Genomic DNA, 26216 nt, shown 5'->3' with positions numbered 1-26216 from the left:
TGCAAACCTACACACACACACACACACACACACACACACACACACACACACTTCACATTCTCACCCAGTGGCCTTGCTCTCTCACACCCTCGCAGGCACCATAAACTGAGACACAGGCTGGGCCACCTCATTCAGCAGAGCAGCGGGCCAATGCTCCTCAGCACATTCAGTGGCCACAGAAAACGGTAGCATCCACACCCCCCCCACCTTTGCCCTGTACCCTCCTGGTCCTGTGGAGGAGAGCTGAGGCTGAAGGATGGACTAGGGGGTGAGGAATTTTATTACTTGTCATGCCCTCTAGTAATGCACACCCAGCATAGGACTCAGAGGTCAGGGCCAAGTGAGCCTGTGTGACCAGAAACATCGAGGACACTGGGTAGTTTGAACAGCACAGACCTTACACCCGGATTTTGTCCTGAGTCCTGCTCTGAAGAGGAGGACTCATCGGAGGAGTCTCCCGGCCCTTCCCTCCCTACAGGGCACAGGCACCTGGAACCTGATGTGGCTCTGTTCTAAAAGGGTATTCAGGATCCAGAGTTCCTTCTCCACAGGCTTAGCCCTTCCTGTGTGTATCATGACATCCAGGCTGTCCCTATGGAGCCGTTGGTGCTACCGTGTGTCATTGAAGGAGCAGTAGAGGGGAGGTGGACAGAGCTCAGGCATCGAGGCTGGGAGCTAAGTACTGGGCTCCTTATGGTGCAGAACGGAGCCAAGAAGAAAAGGAGGGGCGACAGCAATTGGGGCTTTGTCATTCTCTTATCAGAGACCCGATCTATGTTGCCATGAGTCTAGTGTCCACCATGCTGCTATGAGCAGCCCTCCCTTGAAGCCCGCACACTCAGAGGCAGAGGAGCTCCCTACCTGTTTGCCCCCCATCTCCGGATCCCGAGGCCGCTTCTTGTCCAAAACATCATATTCCTCTCTTCGCCCTAGGTTGAGCTCCTAGAACAGGAAACAGGACCTTGAGGAGAATGGGGGCTACATAAACTAAAACTCAAGCTGGTTTCCCATCTGGTGGCTCAAAAAGAAAAAAAAAGGCAGCATAGGGGAAGAACTGAGGTATCTGGGTGGGAAAGGCACTTGCCTGAGTTCACTCTCCAAGACCCACACTGTAAAAGGAGAGAAGTCCTCTGACCTTTATGTGTGTACCATGGTGTACACACACACACACACACACACACACACACACACACACACACACACACACACATACACACAGAGCACACAACACACCACAATAAAAGGTAAATGTAATTTTTACATTTTATTTGTGTCATGTGTATATGTGTGTGCCTGACGTACTCCTGCAGAAGAGGCATCAGCTCCCCTGGAGCTTGAGTCACAGGTGTCTGTGAGCCACCACTCGGGTGTTGAAGGAAAGGCTCTGCAAGAGCACCAAGCACCCCTAACTGTCTCTCCAGTTCCCGGAAATATAATTTTTGGAAAAAAGCATGTACTGAGGCAAGAGAGGTGGTAGGAACTGCCTCCCCCTCAGAAAATGCCTGCTACCTATGATGGGAACCCCCAAGTCACCATGTGCTGACCTGTGTAACAGAGTTAAATAACACATTTTCATTGGCATGTGAAACAGAGGCACCTGGAAGAGGGATCTCACAGACCAAAGTCCCACTGCATTTCCGTGGACACTTCCCTCTGTGCTGTGACCTCTAGCCTTTGTAAATTGCTAGTGACTGGCAGGGAGTTCTCCAGAGGCAGGGCCATGCCATGCATCTCATCCTTAAAGCAGCACTGAGGGGCAGGAATGATTCCACTCCAGTCAGGATTAGAAACCCGAGGCTCAACAGCTTGTCACCCAGCCACCAGGCCAATGGATCAGACCTACAGGTGAGCCTGGCCTTGGAGTCCCCCTGGGTCCCAGGACAAGTGTTCCAGGCAGGTCTGCAGAAGGCGGAACTTACGTTATAGAGCTGGTTGGGGTCCTGAAGGTAAGCAGCAGCATCTGCACTCCTGCTGAACTGCAACAGAGCAGAGAGAATCAGAGCTCACACCAGCTCCCAGCGCCATCGCGCCGGCTATGGCAGGAGTTGGGTGACAGCCCCTCCATGCTGGATGACAACATCCTGCTTATGCCTTGTTACTGTGGTCAGCCCAAGGTGTGGCAGTTCCCTTCTGAACTCAGTTGCCCTTTCTCCTGCCTGTGACCTGAGTGTTTACAACTTTAGTCTCCAGAGAAGTTAATCATCCCAAGTAAGGGTCTTGGTCCCGCACCCTGTGTGCAGAGGTGCCAGACTCTCTGGAGGTGCCTGCTGGGATCCAGGAGAACCCTCCCGATCGATCGATCGTCCCCTTTCCTCCAGGAACCCTGAGGACCCTCAGGGTAGACAGTGGCTACAAAATCTGCCTACTAAGAAGGCACATGGGCGTCATTCCCCATCCAGCCATCTCCTGAGAGGGAAGCATTTTGCTTGCTCAGTGTCCTGAGTATGTGCCCCAAGTCGACATAACCACATGTGTCACCTAAGCCGAGAGGAACTGCACGGTTTTACAGAGTTGGTGCTCTGGGGAGAATCTTAGAGACCTAGGTATAGTTTCCAAATTTAAAAATCATAAAGTAAGTAAGATTTTCTCAAATAAAATCTTATGCCAGAAAGGTAAATGGGTTCTCCTTCCCCAGCGGGATGAGACTTATATCTGCCCAGAAGTGTGATGTGTCCTTTCTACAAAATGCGTGGTTTCAGGCACCAGGTGACGACGAATGCTTTGTCCATCATTCTCATTGACAGATGGGAAAGTTGAGACTTGGAGAGAAAAACTATAGGGGCCTTGATTAGCAACTCCACAGCAGGCCCGAAGAAGAGGCTGCCTGTCTTTCACCTTCTTGTCCTTAACTGCCCAGTATAAGCCATCTGTTTGCCAGCAGAAGCCATGGGAGCCTCACATCCCAGCAATGTACTTGGGTACATTGGCTTAGCTCATTGGCCTGTCGCGTCTGCCACCAATGGATACCCCACCGGCTCCGCCCACCTGCTGCGCCTGCGTGGTTGTCTCCTGCCTTGCCCACGGACATCAAGCACAGCTGAAGAGTCTGAGAGCCTGAGAGTCTCCGATGCCAAAGCCCCATTATAATCCTCCTGGTAGAGGAACCCACATCCACCCTCAAGAGCCCAGGGGAACCCACTTTTGCTCTCAGGTACAGGGCCGTGACGATGACTCCGTAGATGAAGAGGATTCCATCTAGCATATAGCAGAGTTTGGGATCCAGCAGACCAAAGCTCTGTGCCTCTGTGCCAAAAAGAGAGAAAACTGGGTTAGTCATGCCCAAGCTTGCAAGAGCACATCCCTCCTACCTTAGGTCAATCCGTGACAGATTGTAGCCAAAGAAATCATGACGGGGCACTAGGTCCAATCCTCTCACTTCACACAGACCACAAACTGACAACCTCTCTCACATACTCAATCTGAAGAAACCCTGCCAAAGCAACCACATGTGTAGGGTTCCGGGGGTCCCGCGCCTGCTCTGCCACAGAGCTCAGCCGCTCCGGGAGGCAGGACGCTGGAAGTTTGGCTGTGCTTACCCCACACTGTCACCAGGGTGTTGGGCCACAGGGCAGCCCCAGGACAGCACTCCAGGGATGGGGAAGCACAGTCTGAGGGTGGGGACAGCCGGAGCTGGCTCGGGGGTCCCCGGGCCTGCAAGAAGGCCGGGGGCGTCAGGTTCTCGAGTTCTTGGGCATCCAGGTACCACTGGAAGCCACAGAAAAGCTGGGAACAGAGTGGAGGCCCATGAACTGGATCTAGTCCCGGGATGGGAGATTGGGGGGGGGGGAGCTCCGGCTGGTCCTGTGGGGATAGTCCTTAGCTTGATGGTGGCAGGCTTGTGTTGGCTGGGAGCACAGTGAGGCCTTCTAGGAGGAGATTAGACGGTGGCGCTATAGGGAAGGCCTTCTCCGTGGCTCCCATTGGCGGGTCCGGATGAAAACAGGCAGTCCGTGGTTTTAAGACATTTATTGTCATGGCGGAAAGTGGATGAGTAAACCATACCCACTTCTCAGGGTGGGCCTGAGGTTAAATACCTTTTGCAGGGAGGAGTGTCTGTGAAGGAAAGGTGATTGGCTAAGCCTCCAAGCCTTTAGCTACCGTATTATAATGGAGATCTGTCTTGAGTTTACTGGACCTGTGGTCATGTCCTCTACCTGTGGAGGGACTTGGGGCATTGCCCTTACGTGTCAGATGGCCACAAATCTATGGAGGACTGTGGCTAGTGACAGGCCTGGTTTCCTGGGAGTCAGGTGAAACACCTACCGTCCCTTCAGGGTCACCGGGGTTTCTAGCCTTAGCTCAACCAGGAACCAGGGTGCCTTTCACCATCCCATACATGTGTACCAGATGTAACCACAGAGGCTGGGGAGAATGAGGGAGGAGTAGGAGGAAAATGCAACTGTGAGCTGTGCACAGAACATTTTACATTTTATTTGTGGCTTTGGTGACAAGGAAGCTGAGCTGTAAGTGAGCCCTCGCATAAACCATGAACTCTAAACCTCAGAAAGGTGCCTAGGTCTTGGTAACTAAGGCCTTTATACAGAGAGAGACCCTAGAGGTTAAAAAATGTGGGGCTCGGGGTTGGGGATTTAGCTCAGTGGTAGAGCGCTTGCCTAGCAAGAGCAAGGCCCTGGGTTCGGTCCCCAGCTCCGAAAAAAAGAAAAAAAAAGTGGGGCTCAGAAATTCGATGATTGGGTAAGATCATCTCAATATCTAGCCCCAGCATTGAAGAGGCAAGAGAATTGTGAGATTGAGGCCAGCCTGAGCTACGTAAGTTCCAGGCAGCCTATATGTTTCAGCTCAGAGCCTCTTTTAGTCTCCTCACTCCAGAGTCACCCCTCCTGCCTTTCTGATGTTTGTTGCACCACACTCAGTGTGTATGGTTGGTACTCTCTAGGTAAGAAGGCTAGGGGGATGAAGGAAAGGAAACGTGTTAGTTAGAGAAATGGCAGCCTTCCTATCTGAAAGTTCACACAAAGCAAGCAAACAGAGCACGTTACTGATTCTGACCTTGTTCCCACTGGGTAAGTGTGCAGCAGCTGGACCTGAGAACCGGCCCAGTGTCACAAAACCTTCCTCCTTCTGGCCCTGCCTGATAACCACACAAGCAGAGGTCTTTATGGCTTTCCAGCCTATCTCCAGTGGCAGTAGCGCCCTCTGGTGGACGCTGGCCAACCCAGGTTGGAGCAGAGACAGTCGGTCAGGGCACCATCTAAAGCCTGTGTAAGTTTGGGCAAGGTGTCCCTTCAGCTGCCTCTTCTGCAAAACAGGTCGAAAGTCTTCAGTGTTTGTTCTGTGCAGTGTTTACGGCTTTGAGAGCAATCATTAAGGCCCCACTAGATTGCCGTCAGAAACACACAGAGCAGGCAGGTAGTAATTATACAATCTGTCCCTATATACCAGGGAAGCGGAGACTTAACTCACTCACTGTCCCCAACATCACATCCCTGAAGCCCTCTGTCCTCAGCTTGTAACTCCAACTCTCATCCAGGATTCCTCCTGGCCGCAGGTCCCTGCTCATAAACCAACTCAATCCTGCTCAAAGACACTTCAACATATGGGACTCTGTGCACCCCCAAAACACTCTGCCTTTCTAGGCCACACAGGAAAGAGCTCACTCCCACCCTGTCCCTTCTTCAACTGCTTCATGTATTCCAGGCTGGCCTTGAACTTCTATAGCCAAGGACAGCCTTGGCTTTGCAATGTTCCTGTGTCCACATCTGGAGTCCTGGGAATTTACAGAGGTTACAGCACCGTGCTCGGTGATCCTGAGGATCAAACCCAGAGCTTCATGGATGGTAGGCAGGCACTATATCAACTGAGCCATATCCCAGCTCTTCCTCCTTTTTCCCCGCTGCCCCCTTCACCTCAGGAAGCTTTCTAATTCCCTCCACGACCACTTTGACCATCTCCCGTTGCCTAGCTCCTCCTCTGGACCCCCTCTGCTAGTTCTGCACAATGCCTGCAGGAATCAGAAACCCAACTCTCCCAGTGACAGTGAATGGTGGAGGTTACAGAGGCCATATTCCTGCATAGTTCTCTGGATTCAGACTTCCTCCGGGTTGTAAGCACCAGAGGCCAATGGCTGCATCTTTTTTTTTTTTGCCTCCTGCCCCACCCCCAACGCCATGCCCAGGATAGTCCTTCCTCAAATCTCCTACGGTTGAGAGGAGGGTATATTTCAGGGATGGGAAGACGCTAGGCTCCAGCCCTAGGCTACTCTCCTCTCTAATAATGATCTAAGAAGCAAGCCAGCCTCCCAGCAAAGGCCACCGAAGCCGGGGCGGTTGTTGTCTGTTAGGGCTGGAGAGATGTCAGGGCGATTTACAGGGTGGTTGAGATTCATAGAGAAAAGCCAGGAGAGAATCACTCAGCTGCCTGTCGTGCGAAATGAGAACAGAAAAAAAAAAAATACTGGACAGTAAATTCAGAACAAATAAGAAGAAATATTTCTTTGTGTTGTGCACAGTCAGCAGAGTAAGTGGCAGGCGGGGAGTCGGGTACACACCCTCCCCCCAGAGATGTATAATAGGACAAGTTTTCTCACTTTCTGTAAAGAGCAGCACAAGTTTTATGGCCAGCAACAAAAGTGCTACGTGTGGGGTTGGCAAGGAAAGGGCATTAATCCAACCCTTTGTAGGGATGGTTTCCCTCTTCAGCCCTATAGTCTGTGTACCGAGAGACATACCATGTACACACTAAAGAATGTAGTGACAGGAAATTCCATGCAAGAGCTCAGGACCTAAGTCAGTCACATAATTTATTAGCTAGTTGTTGGACGTTGGCTCCATGCCAAGGACTTCAGACCTGGAAGGAAGCTGGGTTTGGGGCAGGTGGCTTCCACTATTTCCCTTCCGGTTTACTGACTGTGTGGTCCTAAAGAGTAGCCTCACTTCTCTGGGCTGAAGGCCCTCTGTCCCTAAAGCAGGGCGGGAACACTTAGATTTGCCTCAAGGGCTATCGCAAGGATGCTTTGCCAGGTGGTTTGCACATGACAGGCTTTCTGTCCTCTATAAAGGCAATGGCGTCTGGTGTTTAGGCATTCACCCCGGCAGCCGCTCTTCACAATGCCACTTGTGATGACTGGATGATCTCACCACCCCTGAGCCCGGCCTACTCACAGGCAGAGACTTGATCGGCTCCACACATTACCCACATCTCTGCCACAGCCCATCCCGGGCAGAGCCCTCAGAGGCTTCCCAGGAGGAATTTAGGGGCCTGTTGTCATGGTAGCTGCTTTCCCGTACAATGGGAAAGTCATTTTATCTTATGTTTCCATCCATACTTTAGATCCACTTCACCCAGGAAAACGCCAGCAGATGAGAGAAAACCCTGTAGCCAATGAACAGCTCTAGGGCCCCAGAGCTGTAAACCTGCCTACCTGTTAGAATGGGCTCCCTGGGCTCCCTGGGCTCCCTGGGCTCCCTGTATGAGGTTTGCTTAACCACTCTGGGCTAGGGACTGGGTAGGGGCGCCTCAGTTCTGGCTGGGGAGAGACCAAGAATCCCATAAAGCTGATGTTACCCAGAGCATGGAGAGAGAAATTTGGCCCTTTATGGCCATGCAGCCAGATCGTCTACACAAGAGAAAATTTCCCAGTTGGGTTGAGAACATCATTCATGCTCTGTCTCTGCTCCAAGGCCCTGGCTGCGTGCTCCTGGCTCTGACAATCTAAGCCTCCTTTTCCTCTCCTTATAAAGGGAGTAATGTTACTTATCGATACCCTTGGTGATGGAGGATTATAGGTAGTTAGACTTCCCAGGTGAGGGACCTGATTTCTTCTCAAGATGCCAGCCTGCAAGAGCACTTCTATTTTCACTTTAAGCCCACGGGTGTGGAGGGACACCTGTAATAGACACTCAGTGGAGGCCCTCAGGGCAGCTAGAGACAGTTCAAGGAGTATCTGTCAGTCCAAAGACTAGTGTCCTTAGCAAGAGGGAACCTAGCATCCTCAAATACCCCATTGTCATCCTCACAAGAGCCATGGTTCAGATGTCATGACACATATGCATCAGAGGGCAGCTTGAAGAGAGAAGAGTACTAACAGAGACCCATTCCTCCAGTGACAGTATCTCCCAGTCAGCCTCATGCTTCCCACAACAGGGATTAGGTCTTAATAAGCCGGATCCTCTCAAGGCTGCTGACACACCCTGATGTGTCTTCACACCTAACTCTTCCAGCAGATCCAGTTGAGGAGCTGGGCATCTGCTCTACTCCCTCAAAGCATCTGACCACGGCTTCTGCTGTTAAAATGATAGAGTTCGACTCCGAGAAGAGTCTGGAAGGCAGGCGGAAAGCTTTTACTGGGCCCAGTTCACAGCTCGATGAACTGAGACCTCAAGGTCAGGAACAAACACTTGCCAACAAATGGCCAAGCTAGAGTGTCTGCCTGTCTCTGGTCGCTTTCTCTGTCCCCAGTCTGGGGAACCTCATCTTTAGTGCAGGCTCCGGAGACCCCACCCGCCTGTGAATGCACAGCTCTTACTTGAGACACTTGGTCACAGTAGTGTGTGACCACATCTGCCACTTGATTTATTCCCTTTCTGCTAGTACTGGAAAGTGGCTGGTTCATTTTGGTGTTCCTCATCTGGTGGTGGACCACTAGCCAAGAGACATGAGAGAAGAGTGTAGGCCTCAGAGGCAGACTCTCATTAGTCAAGGTCCGAGTCTATTTCTCTGGGTTTGAGGACCGTCTTAACTCTAGGCTTCAGGCCCCTGCCTGCAAATGACTTAAGTAGACTGACATCACAGGGCAGCCAGAGCAAATGGAGCCAGGTACATGGAGACGGCCTCTGCACAGTGGCATGCGCCAACCTTGCAGGACTCCAGCAGTGTCTTTGTCACACAGAGGTCCTGTAGGCACAAGCAGCAGAAGGTAGAGGACAGGGACTCTCCTCCCCTCATGCTAGGTTTGGGGACGGAAGCTAGGCAGACTCTAACCCAGTGGCGGAAGCTGGCTTTCAAGAGCTTGTGAGGATAAAGTCAGATCACCAATAGGTCTGGAGGACTTGACCGTAGAAGTCACTCATCGTGGACGGGCAAGGGGCATCCTGAAGGCTCCTGGCTTCACAAACCATGATGAGACTCACATCTGTGCTGGTCTGCATTCCTTGCACGGCTTGTTTAACACTCAGAGCAATTGTTTACAATTCCACCAGGTTAACGTGGATAATTGTGTTTTGGCAGATAAGAACAGGACTCCCAAAGGTCACCGAGCCGGAAAGTCTCTGAGTGCTCCTGGAGCAAAGTTCCTTCTACTCACTTTGTCCCAGTGCCTGGGGGATTCCTTTCACCTGAATAGTTCCAGGCCTTCACAAAGACTTCTCTAACCAGCCCTGCAGCCTCTGAGTTAGGGTAAGGAGCGCTCCACCCACTAACCCCTGCTGGAGAGCTCTCTTTCTCAGTCTTTGAATGTCTAATTTATAGCACTTAAGAGCGAATCCTTGAAGGGGAGCCACCTTGAGAACAAGGCCTGGTTCTGCTACCGTGTGACCAGGAAACCATTCTAGACACCCCCACTCCTCCAGCCCCATGCTGTCCCCACTATATACTTCAGACCCCACAAGCACTCAGTACAAAGGACTCAATGCCATCCGTGGTGACCACATAGCTCACCTAGGTAGAAGTGGCCACCTTTGTAGCCCCTGAGCTTCCCTTGTTTGGAGCCCTAGATTAGGACCCCTGGTCTTTTGCTGACATCCATCCCCCACCCCCACCTCAGACTCAACTGACAAATGACATTGTAGGTTAAGAATTTAGAAAACAGGAAGTCACGTGTCCTCAGGAAGGCAGTGGTGGCAGCAGTGGTGGGGGTGACTGTGTAGGGCATAGCTGGACCTGGTGCCAACCCACTGACCACACATGGGGGCACACAGGCTTTCCCATCAGGGGCTACAGCCTTTAACCTTCATTGCAGCAAGAAGGATGCAAGCTAGACATATAGCATATCTGTGACAGCCCACTAGCTGATGATTCCTTCTGTGCCTAGAACCAGGGGGTAAGTTTTATGCAGACTTCACCATGACTCTTACTCTACAACTGGGGAAACTGAGTCTCTGAGAGGTTCTTAAACATCACTTAGTTCTACTCTCTGGGGATCTTGCTGGTCTTCAGAAGACTGGAGAGAAGGGTTCCAAGAGCCCTTTCTTCAAGGGTTAAGCCTATGCAGGTTATGACCTGGCTGCACTGTTTGCTTTTGTTGTTTGAGGCTGAGAGACATGTGGAGTTATTGATACCAAAAGGTCAGGGCACATAGTGGCAAGAGTCTTAGTACCTGGCTTCCCCTTGAGTTGCTCTGATCACCCTGTCTTTCAAAGCAACTGTCCACCATTTACAAGTGCCACATAGGATGAATGTCACTCCTGGCTGTAAGTTGCCCCAGTCCCCTCACCCTCCACCGGTGTCCTAATGCTCATGTTCCCCTTCTGTTCTGAGGCTTCAAGCCCGGTCACTGCTATCCACCAACAACACATTCCCATAGTCAAAGATCCCAAGCAGAGAAAGGGACTGTTTTATTTCTTACATTTAGAGTACTCGTGGGCTGTGATTTCTCCCTCTCTGTTTATTTCCATTAACATTGTGGTTTGCGCAGTAGTTTTACATTTTTCTGTGATTGTTTTTTTCCTATTTTCAAGCAAAATGAACTCATTATAAAAGTGCAGAAAGGTAAGAAAAACCCTCAAAATCTCTCAGCGTCATGTTCAAACACAGTCACGTATAACTACAACAACAGCTTGCCTTCCAACAAGTCTGCTGTTTATCTCTGGCAATCACCCTAAACCAAAACATTTTTCCTGGAAAACAAAACAAAACAAAATCTTGCTTCTCTTCGGTCCATACTGTAACTTCTCATATGTTATAATAGTTCGTGTTGTTTCATGTAAACATGCTTCATATTTTGGTTTTCGTACATATCTTAAACTACCTTGCATCTGCTAATGCATGTTTGTGTGTGTGTGCATATGTGCATGAGTGCACACATGTAGGTCAGACAGCAACTTGCCCGAGTTGGTTCTCTCTAAATGCCGTTTTTTAATGGCCTCCTTGTAATCCCTTCACTATATTACAGGTGGAATATATAAAGATCTTGTAAAACAATTCGTCGTAGGGTTGCGTGGGGCATCCCTCACAAGAGAAGCAGAAGCAGGAAGGTCTCTGTGAGTTTGAGGCTAGCCTGGTCTACATACAGATCTTCAGGCTAGCCAGGGCTACACAGAAAGACTCAATCTCAGCAAACAAGCATACAAAAGGGCCAGCAACGCGTATGCAAAGAACAATATACATGGGTGTTGTATATATTTACGTATCTGCATACGTCAACAGAGACAGAGAGGAGACCCATTGCTCGCCAGCTTGGGCACATGGCTGCTGACTGTCAGAGCCACGCTCCGCACTGGCTCCCTCCACACTTTCAACCTAGGAAGGCCTTTATCCATGTGTTTCATGTAATGGTGACGATCAACTGTGGTAAACTGAGAAGCCCTGATTTGCTCCACTTTTACAGATAAAGTGACAGGAGGTCGGTGTGTGTGTGTATGTGTGTGTATGTGTGTGTGTGAGTGTGTGTGTATGTGTGTGTGTGAGTGTGTGTGTATGTGTGTGAGTGTGTGTGTATGTGTGTGTGTGAGTGTGTGTGTATGTGTGTATGTGTGTATGTGTGTGTGAGTGTGTGTGTGAGTGTATGTGTATGTGTGTGTATGTGTGTGTGAGTGTGTGTATGTGTGTGTATGTGTGTGTATGTGTGTATGTGTGTGTGAGTGTGTGTGTATGTGTGTGTATGTGTGTGTGAGTGTGTGTGTGTGTGAGTGTGTGTGTATGTGTGTGTATGTGTGTGTATGTGTGTGTGAGTGTGTGTATGTGTGTGTATGTGTGTGTGAGTGTGTGTGTATGTGTGTATATGTGTATGTGTGTATGTGTGTGTGTGAGTGTGTGTGTATGTGTGTGTATGTGTGTGTATGTGTGTATGTGTGTGAGTGTGTGTGTATGTGTGTATGTGTGTGTGAGTGTGTGTGTATGTGTGTATGTGTGTATGTGTGTATGTGTGTGTGTGTGATGTGAAGCGACTCTCCTACGGTCCCACAGCACACATGTGGCAGAGCCTGTGCTCTCCCCCAGAGCCCCCTCATTATACTTGGCACAACTTAAAAGAAATCCACTCAAATCAAATCTCCCCTGGCCCCTGCTCTCCTACTCCATGTCAAAATGCTAAACAGAATTTTACCATTTCTCTGAGCACTTAACTTGTCTCATAGAAAAACTTGGTATACAGAGATGTGTACACAAAAAAGTGAACATTGTATCATCCGCAGAAGAAGAAAAAACCGTGAAGATAACAGAAATGTCTACTGACCAGGAATAAAAAAATTATGATATATCTATATAGCAGTTTTAAATGATTACAAAAGACTGGGGCATGGCTCAGCAGGCAGACTGCTTGCCAAGTATGCACAAAGTCCTGAGTTCAATCTACAGCGAGTGTAAGCCCAGCAAGGAGAAGCTAAGGACCACGGGGTGAGAAGTTCAAGGCCAGCCTGGGCTATAAGAGAGACCTTGTCTGAGGAGGGGAGAAAAAAAGCACCTCATACTGACAAAAGAGAACTCCCTCTGACTGTGCTACTGTGGAACGATTTCCACAGTAATTAGGTTAAAAAGAGCAGACAGTCCTCTCTAGAATGGAATATAGAATAATTTATATAAAAAGAGAAACATATAGGCGACATGGGTACGTGTGCATAAAAATGTATCTAGATGCAGTTTTGCTCAGGATAACAAAAATGGTAGAAATAAGTAGTAGCGATGGCTGTGTGGCATTGTGGGTACTCATGCCACTCGGACGCACAGATGGTAAAAATGGAGTTGGAACATAGTAGTTGAGTGCTTTCCTAGTGTGGGCAAGGCCCTGTACTTAGACCCCAGCACCGCCTCTACCTGCAAATACGTAGGATTTACCATAATAATGAAGTTAAAATACACATATACTGAGATGGGCTATACGTACACTCAAAAAATATCATCCAGGGGGCCGTTGGGGAGACGGCTCAGGAGGTAAAGGATTTGTGGTTCAAGCATGAGGACTTGAGTTCAGATCCCAACATTGACATAAAAGCCCTGTCGATGGCCTGTATCTGTAACCTTGGTGGTGGGATGGGGAAGCAGGAAGCAGATGGACCCCAGGAGCTCCCGGAGCCACATCAGTGACTCCAGCCTAGGTGAAGATGGGTGCGTTTGAAAGGTGAAGAGGCCTCTGACCTCTGGCACTGCACACACAAGATCAGGTACACATGCACTGTGTATACCGCACTTTTTTTTAACTATGTAAATTTCTAGTGCACATAGAAACGGTGAGTGTTAGCCACTGTACCTATGGTCCAATGTTGTGGAAATGAGACAAGACCCCAACACACACTTAAGCACCAGCGGGACAAGACAGGTGAGATATGAAGCAGTCCTTCAAATCCAAGAATCCCCACAGCAGGTCCCACCCTTAGCCAGAATGGGGCGTTTCCTGGACTCTTCCCAGGTTTCTGGGCCTCAGGCTGCTTAGGTTACCCAAAGAAGTCCAATGGAGCAAGGGAACCAGGAAGGCGACAGCTGGTCAACCTCTTCCTGGAGCTGATCTTGGTGGCCCGGTTGTTCAGGGCAGTGGGTGGGGAGAGGTTTTACAGCACCCGAGAGCCGAACTGAAACCCAGGTTTCTGTGGCCTAGCTTGCCTTCCGGCCTCTGGCAGCTCCCAGGGGCGGGGCTGTCAGTGGGGGACAGCGGCTGTTCCGCGGGGACCCCCTCACGCTGCAAGCTTACTGATGAATCACATTGTGGTTGGGTCACCTGCTTTGCCCGAATTGGAGGCTGGGAGATAGCATGACAATCTGATTTTAGAGCGATTTTGGACTGCAAAGACGGGTCCATTCGCCAACTGTCCCGGGACCTCCTATGGTGAAACCTGGCTGCGCACAACGGACGTATTCGAAACTAGTTGCTGGTGGGTTTTACTTTCCAACACCACTTAGAGCCCTGGCGTGCGGGAATGCATCCTGAAAAGTGAAGAGCAGTGAGCAGGGAGGGGACATCAGAGAGGGGGCCGCTCGCTGCCCTACGCTCCTTGGCTGTCCCACCCGCTGCTGTGCCGTTACCGAGAGGCGCCCCTCCCCCTTGGCCCGCAGCTGGCGGGGGCTCGAGGTTTCCTGTCGAGCGACACCATCCCGGGCCAGGTTATCGCCGGTGATCTCCCATCTGAACCGCTCACACTCCGCCACGGCCGCCCCCACTTGCGGTCCCTTTCCCCGGAACCGCACCGCCCCCGGACCTTTCGCAGAGCCTCCAGCCCGGGAGCGCTCGGGGGGGCAGCTGAAGGATGCTTCCTGACATGGGGGAGCTGCTGTTCGGGTGTCCCCCACCCCTGAAAATCAGAGAAAGGGCTAGTCCCCTATTTGGGTTGGGGACAGTGACCACGCGCACGCCTGTCCACGCGACACGGGCAGGGAGGGACCAGGGGCCGGATCCTCAGTTCAAGGCTGTGTGGGCCGAAACTGGCAGGTGGGGGCTGGTCCCCGCCCCAAAGCACCCTCCTCTTCCCTCTCTGAGAGAGCGGCGGGGGCGGGGGTGGGGGGCGCGACGCTCAGCGGAGAGCAGAAGGGCTCCCTGTTCTCGCACAGGGGGACTCCAAATGTCGTCAAAACTAACACTCTCAGAACGGAGAGCTTTCGTTTTGAAGCCCCGTCAGCTCGGAGCTCTGGGGCTTTCCTGACTTACATATCCAGCAGGTGGAGAGTCACCGATTTTATCACCCCCACCTTTCATGGGACATTCCGGTGTGGCTTATTGGGAGTATAAACTAGGATGGGATATGCCCAGGGTTGTGTGGTCTCCCATTCACGGCAGGAGTGAGGAGATGTGGCTATCCAGTTATCAGCCTAGGTTGGTGTTCAATGAGTTGAGCTTCTCAGTTCTCATGAGAATGCACTCATGAAAAAACTACAAATATACATAATTTCCAACAACAACAACAACAACAGTAACAGTAAGTGGATGCGCTAGTTCCAGGGGTATGGAGGTATGTGGAAGGGGTTCTTCACTCTGTTTGCTTTTGAGCAGAGCCCACCAAGTCAACAAAAGGATTATAAAGTCTTGGTTTGGGTCTTGTATTAGAATCATTTGTGCCTTCAAAGGTGGAGTGTTCGAAACTGGTTCCTCGTGTTGTCATGTCTAATACTCTTTGAGAAGCACTGCCTTCTGAAGTGGATAATCTGGAAATGTCTATAAATATAAATATGTCCATCCCCCAGCATTTGCTGACATTCCACTCTCTGAGGGAGGTCAGCCTCAACGGGAATTAGAGCCACTCTCTCTCCCTTTGTTGGATAAACACCCAAGAGAACTGACTTTGGCATAACAAGGGTGTCCCGTGTTTATCTCTCACATACAGTGTCCGTGTGGACACTGTAGTGCATACCTTTATAAAACACACAGAGAAGGTCCTAGAATGTTCTGCTCTCCTTCCAGCCCCACTTTTCTCCCATGATGCCACTCTCTGAGGACCAGCTGGGAGGTTGCTAGTGACTACCTTGGGAGACCTGACACCCACCTGCAACTTGGGGGGATTCTGAAACAGGTGCAAGATGCCAGGCTGCTTAGGGGCAGAAGTGGGTATCATGCCCTATTTACCCCGGGGGTGTCCTTGCCTTTGGTATGAAGCTGTGAGCCACTCTGGGCAATTTAGAAACTCAACAGTTTGCTCGGTGCGGGAGGTTAGGGTGGAAATAGGGTAGGAAACCTCAGGCTGGGGCATATTCCAGCTTCCTTTCCACGGTTACTTTGTCACCTTAAACCCCCTGCAGACCAGAAAGACAGCGAAGACTGAAAGGGTGAAAACAACAACAAAAACAAAAACACTGTGGCCAGAATGAAGCTGGACTCCTTCCTCTGCCTAGAGCCAGCTGATCTAAGGACTGAGAGCAAACTCCAAAGCATCGAGCAAGCCTGAGAAGACCCTGCTGGCAAGTGAAGGCAGGAGAGCTCTTGTAGTGCTGCTCTCGAGTGCTGGCCCTAGCGCTCCCCACCCAATTCCTGCCCGTGTCCACCCACCCCCAAGCTTTTTAAAGCCTTTCTCAGCGTTCCAGTTCCACCGAGGCTTCCTCCCCGAGAAACTGCAGCCCACACCGGCCTCAAAAGTATTCCTGTTTTGTTTTGGTTTTCAACTCGAAGAGCACTTTATTCTACATGGCTCTTTTCTATTCAGCAAACTCCACGTTTGTTAGTTCTTGCCTTTCTTCCAGGTGGGAAGCCCTGCTTGAGGCAGCCCCTCCCCTGCCTCATTAATAACATAATTGCTTGGATAATTAGGAGACTGATTGATTGGCTAAAGGTCATTTGTGCCATAAAATAAAGGAATCTGGTGGCTTACATTTCAAAAGAACCATTGTGTGAGAAGAGACTTGAGAGAACCTGTCCCTCACACCCCCACCTTCACCCCATCCACCCCACCTCTACACACACCCCCACCCTATGGGAGCTTTGGCCAAAGCTAACACTCAACGTGTGTGACCTTTGTAAAGTTATTTCCCCCTGGTTTTTTGTTGTTGGTTTTTTTGTTGTTGTTTTGGGTTTTTTTTTGGTCTCCTAAATAAGTTGTTTATCTAATAACTTCTCTTTTACCCCTGCTGGGTCCTGCTCTGGGATCCCAGGTTCAAAGCTAGCCATCAAGAGCAAAATTGCTTCCTACATGAAGTGGTTACAAAGTGTCAGATTCCCAAACTGCCCTTCACTTCCCCTTTGACCCAGGAGCTGAGGCCTTGGCAGAAGTTTGACCCTCTAAGCTTGCACATTGTAGCCCTAAGGAAAGTTGACCATTCCTGTTTTCCCAGGTCAGGCCCAGGCTGTGATCATGCCTCTTCCTTGCTTTTGATACAGGTCCAGGTCCTGTTGGGGCAGGAACATCCTTCTGATGGTTGATCAAAAAACAAACCCAGAGTTCATCTGGAAGGGGCCGTCAACCCTCTGGGAAGACCAGCTAACGGTTCCTCTTCACTGGCCAAACCTCTCATCTTTCAATGTCCAGCACAAATGTTACCCCCCCCCCGGGCACATTTCTGTGCGGTGTTCAAGCAGAATGGGTCTTTTTTTTGGGGGGGGGTGCTTCTAGTCTACAGGATAACCTAAAAGTCAGAAGTCAGAAGGTAAATTTACAGTTAAACAGGATATCCGTTTTTCTGGCTGGCCACTGTGCACCCAGCAATTCAGGTTCAGGACAGAAAGATCACTGGTGTCCTGCGATTAAGACCGGCCTGCCTCAAAACTAAATATACAAGATTACTTTCAAATAATACATTCAAATTTAAATTATAGACATGGATATAATTAGTGATCTTTTCACTATCTCCACTGTATGTCCAGCTCTTTTGGACAGCCTGTATTTTGGGGGTTTTGTTTGTTTGTTTGGTTTAGTTTGTTTTTTTTTTCCCCATGGTAATAATGTATCCATCGTTTTAAATTTAGAGGGCCTGAGAAGGTGTCTGGAGGTTTGAAGAAAACACGTGGAATCTGTTATTCTAAACTCTAGCTAATGTTCTGTTCCTTGGTTTTCCGTGCTGAAGCTTGAACCCAGAACCTCCTGTGTGCCAAGCTCCATTTTAAAAGTAAGTTAGGTAACATTTTAATTTTGTCTGACACTGTTGTTCAGGGCCCATTTTTCAGTAATGATTTGAAGAGAAGGCTCCTCTTGTTTAAACAAAACAAAACACCCCTGAGAACTCTGCAGGGTCGGAGACATCTTATTTTCTTTCTCTGTCTATTAGCTAACAGGCAGCGGGAAGCCTTAATAGTGTAAGCATGCCTGTGCTTTATACCTGCCTCCTTCCCGTCGGGCTGAGCCCAGAGTGACAACCACCATTCTTCCTGTGCTATCAACTGTGCCTGGACTTCCCAAAAACCATTTGACAAGACCAAAAGAAATGCAGCTTCAGAAAAAAAAATCTGCCCCGTGCTTAGCACGGTGTAGAAAAGAGACCCAGTTTTCCCCTTAGTCCTGCCGCCTGCGGTGACTTTTTTCTGACTTCTGAAGGCCGGGCTGCTTTGCTGGGGCACAAAGCACTCGCATTTCCCAGCCTGGATATGCTAGAGTGAGTGAGGCTGTCCGAGCCGCTCGACCTCACAACCCTTTCCTGGAGGTGTGTTTGTCAGTTTGGCAGCCCTCGTATGCCCGGCCCACGCCCGGCTAGCACCCGCCTGTGACGTACTCCGCGTGGATCAAAGGCCCGCAAAGCCTGCGGCGCCTGCAGCTGCCACACTGAGGACTCACAGGGAGCAGAATGCTGCGGGTAGGGGCGGTGGTGGGCGGAGAGCCCGCCTTTGTGGCTGCTCTGTCCCTGAGGAGTGCACCCTGCTGGCCGCCACACCCAATCTGGCTCAGTGTAGAGTGGCCAGCCAAGGGCAAGCCACACTGCTCCACCTGTGGTGCTCCTGGAGGGTCAGGGTCGTCTCACCAGGATGGCCATGGGCTGCACCTTAGAGCTATTTCTGTTGACTCTAAATCTATGTTTATACATCGTCTACCAGAAGAAACACCTCAAACACTTAGCAGTACTTTGAGCTCTGGCTTGTGAAAATTCGGGTTATCTGCTTGTTCTTTCGTGCCCCTTGTTTACCCAGCTTCTACAATGCATACAAATACATACTCTTGAAACGAGAGGGGAGGAAGTCAAGGTACCACTTTATGTCTCTCATCAATCCGACCTTCCTTCAGTAACCTCCAGCACGAACAATTCTCCGCTGCACTTTAGGTCTGTGATGACCTAAATTACACTAAATTCACACACGGCTGTGCATTCACACTGCGGGCTGCAGAAAGAAGGGCTGATGGCATGCTGAAGTTAAGGGTTGGCTCTGTCCGATTCACCCTCGAATGCAGGGGGCTGAATAATTAATAGGGTAAAGTTACAAGAGTCTTGGAGCTCCAGACAAGCTGGTCAAATACCTAACCTATACAGACAGACCCCAGGTCCTCTGGCCACAGGGTTCTCCTCATGCCGGAGGTTGATGATGGAGTGAGTGTGTCTTACTCCCTCAGACCTTAGCATTCTCTTTTTCCTTCCCAGGGCAAGGTCTAAGTCCAGTTTGTGGCTATTCTGAAATCCCCAGTCAGCATTGGGAGCTCCTCCCCAGACCTAGCCTGGGCACACACAGGCAGCCCCAGCTTGGGGATACAGGGTCCTTGGTGCTGCTTCCCCAACCTAGGTTCTGCCTATGATGTCAGAAGAATGAACCAGCAAAGAAGAGACCTGGCCGATTCCCCAACTCCTGTAAAGGTCTGCCTTCCCTTCATCCAGGGCTGGTGTGTTTCCCGGTCCACCTCTTTTTCCTGCACCATCCAGTCTTCAGGCCCACCTGCTTTTTCCTCCGGATTTCTCTATGTCGTTTCCTCTTTGCATTTCTCCCTCCATTGTACTTTATTCCTCTGTCATCTACTCTTACTCCTTTAACTCCATTTGACGAAATGGTCACTGCCGGAGAGACTGCTAGTCCCCTCTGATAGCCTTGGACACCTTGCTGCCTAGCAGCCCTGACCCTAAGGATTTGGGGACCATTCGTATTGAGTGATTCAGCCCCCTGGGGGACCAATGGCCACGGACCATCTTACATGAGGTCCATTTGACTGTTTGGCATAGAAGGTCATACTACTTGGTCTGCTGCAGGAGTTACTGGGAGAGCTGCCGGAGAGCCTGCAGTGGCTTGGGGTCAGCAGAGCTTTCTAAGTCACCAAGTCAGGTGGAGGCAACACATGGAGAAACCCACAGTCACATCCACTGCCCTTTACATTGAACGCCCTAGGTAGGGCATGGTGATGCTCACTTTTAAGCCCAGCTCTGGGGAGGCCCAGGCAGGCAAATCTCTGAGTTTGAGGCCAACCTAATGGAGTTCCAGGACAGCCAATGCTACACAGAGAAACTCTGTTTCAAAAAAACCAACCAACCAAACAAACAAACAAAACCCCCTCACATCTCCCACGTACTCTCCCTCATTCCTGCCTCCAATTTGACTTCTAATGCCCAAAGCCTTTCATACAGAGACACAGGGACCTCGGAAAGTTGTCTACAAAACAAAACAAAACAAAAAAGGAAACCAAGAGATGATGCACATATACACATTTATAAAAGCTAAGGGAATATTCGGACGAGTTAGCTCACTGTATCTGAGTTTATGGCTTGCTTCTCCTTTCTAGTCCCTTGGAACCTGAACTCATTTGTGCCGATTTCTTAGTTGGATATGAAATTTAAAGAGTCAATATTTTAGGGGTCAAAGTGGAACTTTGAGCAATTTGAAAAGAACAGACCTCATCAAAACGACCGTTTAGGAAGGTAGAGAGATTGCCCAGCAGTTAAGAGAACTGACTGCTCTTGCACAGGACCCAGGTTCAATTCCCAGCACCCACATGGTGGCTCACAACCCTTTGTTTTATTACTCCGGTTCCCAGGGGCTCCAACACCTCCTTTTGTCCTCGTTGGGCACTTTATGTACGTGGTGCACAGACATGCATGCCAGCAAAATATCCGTAGATGTACAATAAATACATTTTAAACAAAAGGCTGCTTATGATTGGATCCAAATCTACATAAGATTATCCCCTGATTCTATTAAATTAATAGAAATAGTCACTTACTGACTGATTAAAACTAGTGCTTCATTAGCTAACAAATCTGCCTTTTCCTGTGTGTACTGTGCCTCTGCACACTTACAGGAGGAGGGCCAGAAATACTGAAAGAGGGGAGTTTTATTTTGGTGTTTTTGAGACAGGGCTTCACTCAGTACCTCAAACTAACTTTGAACTGAATCCCCTAACCTAGGATCTCAGGTGGAAGCCACCACAGCCAGCGTTTGCTTGTAATGTTTTGTTTGCTGACTTGAGAAGCAAGCAAGCACGCCTGGAGATGGCTTTCTCATTCCTTGAGAAAACAAAACACCTCCAGAAATTCCGGCACTGGCTAATAAGGCACACGCCTTCAATAGTAAGTGCTTCAGACATTGTATTTCTGCAGATGTGCCCACCGTGGCCAGTAGCAATCATCTTTTTCAGTGGGCGATAATAAAAAACTGTTTTCAAGGTCCTTTCCCAGGAGGAGCCTGATTTATAAATGAAATAACAAGTTTATAATTTCCCCCAAGCAGATGTCACTCCCCTTGAACTACGGTCACCCCGGGCATTGCCATAGAGCTAGCTGAATGCTAAGCTGTGGTTGGGTTGTCTTTGAGGTAGCTTGTTTATCTCCCCAGCCTGTGTTTCTGGCAGGCTTTTTACAAACACTTAGCTCCAGATGCGGGAGGCTACCTCCCCGCTGCACTTGAGCTCTGTAAAGCCCTGCTCCTCTCCGGGGGAGTACAACTTCAATTGTACTCTGATCATGTCTAAGGGCCGCCTTCCCCAGAGAGGCCCAGACAGCCCAGGAGTACCCTTCTTCAGAGGAAGCAGCTCTTTGGCCACAGGGCTAGCTAGCTGCCCCCCTCCCTGCCTTGGACAAGGTTGCAGATTCTCAAATCCCCGGAAATCTCCAAAGCCATTTCTCTCTTTCTCCACTCGCACCGCTTTCCTGAGAGCAAAACGCTGAGCAAGCAGATTGAATAAAAGGAGGGGAGAAGAGATTTGCCAGAGCTCGTTCTTGCTATGGGACACCTGGGACCAGAGGGTGACGGCAGGGATGCAAAACCTCGATCACCTTTGTTTGAGAGGCAAAATTTCTAGTAAAAAAAAAAAAAAGAAATAAAATAAAATAAAAATGAGATGGGAGAGGGATAGGCCATTTGCTGGAAAGATTCCAATGATTATGCACGATGTGTTCTGTGACACAGACCCCGCCCATCCCTCTTCACCTGCCATCTTTAGTCTCTTTTTGTTAATTTCACTCTCTCCCTTTTCTTTCTCTCACTCTTAAGCTCCTCATCCCCACATTTCCTTCCTCCCCACCTTCTTCCTTCCGAAGGCCTGTCTGTCTGAGGGCAGAATGCTGTGTCTAGAAGACCCACACATGCCCCACCCGCCTGGGGTGGCTGCCCCTTAGAAACCAACCGCAGATGAAGTGGCTAGTGATGGCTCAGAGGTGTCCCCACCTCCCTTCCTCTTCACCGCTAGCATTTCTTAAGCTTGGTAGCAAGCAAGAGAAAGAACCGGCTTCTCTCACACATTTAGGGGGACCCATTTATTACAGAACAGTTGGAGTTATTTATCTAGCCAGGCTGCCCGGAAATTCTGAGCATCTAGTTGTTTGGAGGTCACTGATGACTGGCCGTGCCCTCTTGGAATTTCTCTGGCTACAGTCGCAGCAGTTCTCTGAGCAGCCAGCTGGGCGATATTAACTCACTCTCCCTCTCCTCTGCTAATTCGAGTGCTGAGATGATGCATGACCAGATACACACGCACCCCTGCCAGCAGTTGCCAGGGAATATTGCTTTTCTGGACTCTGACACCAGCTCCAACTTTGAGAGGAATTTAAGTGATATTTATTGCATAGAAATTCCTTTCTGGAGCTCTGTGCTCCTGGTTGAGCCTGCTGACAACACACTGGATTTATTCTGACATCAACTCGCTGTGGAGACCGAGACTCACACTTAATTAACTTCGTCGGGGGTTGGGGGTTGCAGCTTTGGAGTTTGTGGCCCAGCATAGATCTCATCATGGTTACCAGTCAGCCACTTAGGACACCAGAAACCGAAGCCAGTACCTCCCTCAAGCACACTTTCCTATCAGCCAGAGTTAACTGTGGCCCACTTTAGCCCGGAATCAGCTTCCTTTAAATTAATCTGAGGTACTAGATAGGTTTGTGTTTTAATCCATTTCTATATTATACTGCACTCTGCTTTGTTTTAAACTGTGTGTGATGTGTTGGGGGCATGCGGACCATCCGTATAGGGCTGCAAGGGTGGAACACAGAGAACTTCGCTCTGCTCCCACCGTTAAGTGGGTCTAAGGATTTGAGCTCTTTGGCAAGTTTGCTCAGTAAGTGCTTGTACCCCGATGACTCATTGCTCTGGCTTAACTCTCCATTTGTTTGTTTGTTTGTTTGCTTGTTTGTTTGTTTTTAAGACAGGGTTTCTCTGTGCTGCCCTTGAGGCCCTGAACTCACTCTGTAGTCTAGGCTAGCCTTGAACTCAGAGATCTGCCTGCCTCTGCCTCTGGAGAGCTGGGACTAAAGGTGTGCACCACCATAACCAGGCTTTTTTTTTTTTTTTTTTGGTTTGTTTTGTATTTTGTTTTTCTACAAATTTGAGGGTTTTTGTTTGTTTGTTTTTCTACGATATTAGAATTTGGAACCAATCTTGTTAGACAAATGACCATTTTGAGATATGGCTTTTCTGTGTCTGTTCTTTAAATTTTAGAAGTCTTCCAAATATAGAATATGAGGTTTAATCGAGTTTCATTATTGTCCTTTAGACATAGCAGGACTGACGCACAGATGAACTCACAGAGACAGGGGTCTTATGCTTAACTAATCAAGAAGGTATTTGCAGTTGATACCTGCTGGCCACAGTGGCTTGTCTCTACACTCCTGGGCAGATCTCATGCCTAGTCAGCCAACGTGAAACTAAGCCCATGCTTTGTTTTACCTTTTTGTTTTGTTTGTTTTTACTTTTTTTTTGTCTTATTGTTCTTTTGCTTGTTTCTTTCGACCTCCATTTTTGTGGGCTTGGTTTTTGTTTTGTATTGTTTTGTTTCTGAAAAAGAAGGTAAAGTTGGGTAGGTTGGGAGGTGGGGGTGTCCAGGAGGGGTTGGGGGAGGAGAAGGGACATGATCAGAACATTTCATGAAAAAAAATTTAAATTTAGTTTCATTTACAAGGGAAAGCACATATGGATGCGTATGCAAGTGTTTGTGGCTACGTACGCAGGTCCATAGACACAGACTCAAACATATATGTAAACATGCACACGTACAGTGTGCGTATGTACATGAGACATGCTTTACAGCCATTTCAGCTTTCGCAGTATTTGATTGGTAATAACCGCCACACAAGCCAAACCGCTGGACACTTTGATTTGCTGGTAAACTCGCAAAGACATCCGAGAACCGGGCTCCTGTTCCAGAAGTACTTTTCAGCTCCAAACCAAAACCCACAGGCGACTGGGGATGTATTACAGATGCTCACTGTGCACTCTCACTTTAAAAAATTTATTGAGGGCCTGAGCTTGTTAACAAAGATTTACCAGTCGCTCCTGGCTAATTCCAAGGTTAACATCAACTCCTTCTTCTTCTTCTTCTTCTTCTTCTTCTTCTTCTTCTTCTTCTTCTTCTTCTTCTTCTTTTTTTTGTTTTGTTTTGTTTTTTTGTTTGCAGCCCTTCGTACGAACATAAAGCCTAAAATCCCAGTGCTCCAGGTGGAGGACTTGGCTAAGAAATCATGCCTTGCCCTTCTGCCCTGTTCCTTTGCCACTCAAAGTCCTTCCAGCAGATTGGAGCGTTCAGAGGACATGAATTCCACAGAGGCGATCTCCGTTCAGCAGATAATTCTGTTGTAATGGTTATTACCACCTTTCAGCCTGCCCGGCTCAGATACATAGAAAATGCATTCAGTGTTTACACGTCTTCCCGGGGGACTGGGAAGCAGGCTGATCCTGACTCTAATTGTTACCAGAGTTGCAAAGCTCAGTCCTGGGCGTCCCAGCCTCTATCTCCAACAGCTCCTCCTCGGGTTACCCTGCTTTCCAGTGGTTGTTTTGGGTAGTCCTGGGGTCCTGCTTTGGGGTCAGATTTGTTTGTCTGAGTGTGTAGCCCCCACCATCATCTCTCTAGCCCCCTAACTCACCCAAATGAAACCCAGCATAGAGGCTCATATTCTAGTGACCTGGGGCCACTGTCTGGCCAGTTTAATATCGGTGTGAGTCACTGTTAGCCTCTTTCCCATCGTGGACACTTCCTCATTCTAGACGTTTGGTGACAAATCAAAGTACGAGAGCCATAGTGCATGCTGTGGCTCTCCAATTCCCTTAGCCAATTCATAATTGACTTTTAAATCATTTAGGTGCAAAAGCAAATAATAATAGCTCCTTGGTTCAGTAGCTAATAAATTCTAGCTCATGAAAACTGAGAGAGAAGGCTGAGCCCATAAAGATTAAATATTTATGTAGATACTACACGCGCGGTGACATATAAACGCACACACACACACATTTTAGATACTGCTGTTCATTTTTAATTCCTTCTGTGATATCCAATAAGAAAAAAAAATTCCAGCAGAGAGAAAAAAAATGAAAGGAAGATTTATGGCTTCCAAATTAATACAAGAAAACATTGCTGTAATAGCTACCCTCTTACTGCAGGAGCAGGGAGAGAGGAGATTCAAAAGATATTGAATTGATAAAATTATCTTTTCTCTGTTGCGGGAAGGGTGGGTTAATATCCATAAAGAACTTAGAACTCCCTCAGTCATGAGGATGCCCTATAAATACAAACCATCATTATAATTTATTATTCAACAGAGTCCATTTTTTTCATCTAAGCCATTTTTCAAACCCCTCGGAGCTCAGGCTTCTCTGATGGGAGCCTTGACATTGAGCCAAAACTCCTCTCCCAGGCGCGGAGCAGCCATCTATCAGTTTAATGCGGAGACACCTCAAAGCCAGCCTCCTGGAAAGGCAAGAGCCCCTAAGTCTCTGTCGCTCCCTGCTGAGTCCCACCACCCTGGACCAGACCCAGAGAGGAGTCTCTCTAGTCCAGCCTCATAGTCTCTCTTCCTCCCAATAATGGAGGCTTAGGCCAAGAGACTCATCCTCACTTTACTTTTCCACCCCCCACTAAGCTGTGTCTCCTCTGAAATTGTAATTAAATCTCTAGCGGTGAGAGTTCAACCTCAGTCAAGTAGCCCCCGCCCCTCCCCCCAAAAATGAAGGGCTCCGTCTCTTTCTTCATAGCCAGGAAAGGAGGGCCCGTTTCTAAACCTAAAGAAAGGCAACTGCCACGCAGCACACAGGAGCATAGCTGAAAAGCTAGGATCTGATCTTGAGATAAATCGTTTACAAATGTAGGGGCTGGGGGTCTGCTCAGTGGTGCGGTGCTCGCCTGCCATATGGAAGGCTCGGGGTTCAATCCCTGGTGCCACCAAATGTGTGTCATCAACCCCAAGACAAAAAGGAATCGGAAGAGTTAGACTTATTCATTTGGGGGACTGAGTCCATTAAGGCAAACGTGGCAAGCGGAACTGAGCACCTGCAAGGCTCACGACCACAACCAGAAGATGGG

General features: G+C 49.1%; 1 protein-coding gene across 3 annotated transcripts in view; it reads right to left on the bottom strand.

Annotated features, from left to right (window-relative positions):
• The window catches only part of Cd247 (Cd247 molecule), a 75159-nt gene that overhangs the window by 4033 nt on the left and 44910 nt on the right, over positions 1-26216 (bottom strand). For 2 of the 3 annotated variants that reach the window (XM_006250147.4, NM_170789.2), the window contains exons 2-4: positions 3140-3243; positions 1920-1976; positions 862-942 (exon numbers count right to left, since the gene is read on the bottom strand). In XM_006250147.4, coding sequence (XP_006250209.1) covers positions 862-942; positions 1920-1976; positions 3140-3243 — 242 coding nt within the window. The remainder of the gene's footprint in view (positions 1-861; positions 943-1919; positions 1977-3139; positions 3244-26216) is intronic. The other variant, NM_001205304.1, reaches the window with a different exon arrangement.

The sequence above is a fragment of the Rattus norvegicus genome, chromosome 13, assembly GCF_036323735.1.
Source record: "Rattus norvegicus strain BN/NHsdMcwi chromosome 13, GRCr8, whole genome shotgun sequence".
Classification (NCBI taxonomy): Eukaryota; Metazoa; Chordata; class Mammalia; order Rodentia; family Muridae; genus Rattus; species Rattus norvegicus.
Note: the sequence above shows the minus strand (reverse complement) of the source record. Positions and strands in the feature narration are given on the sequence as shown.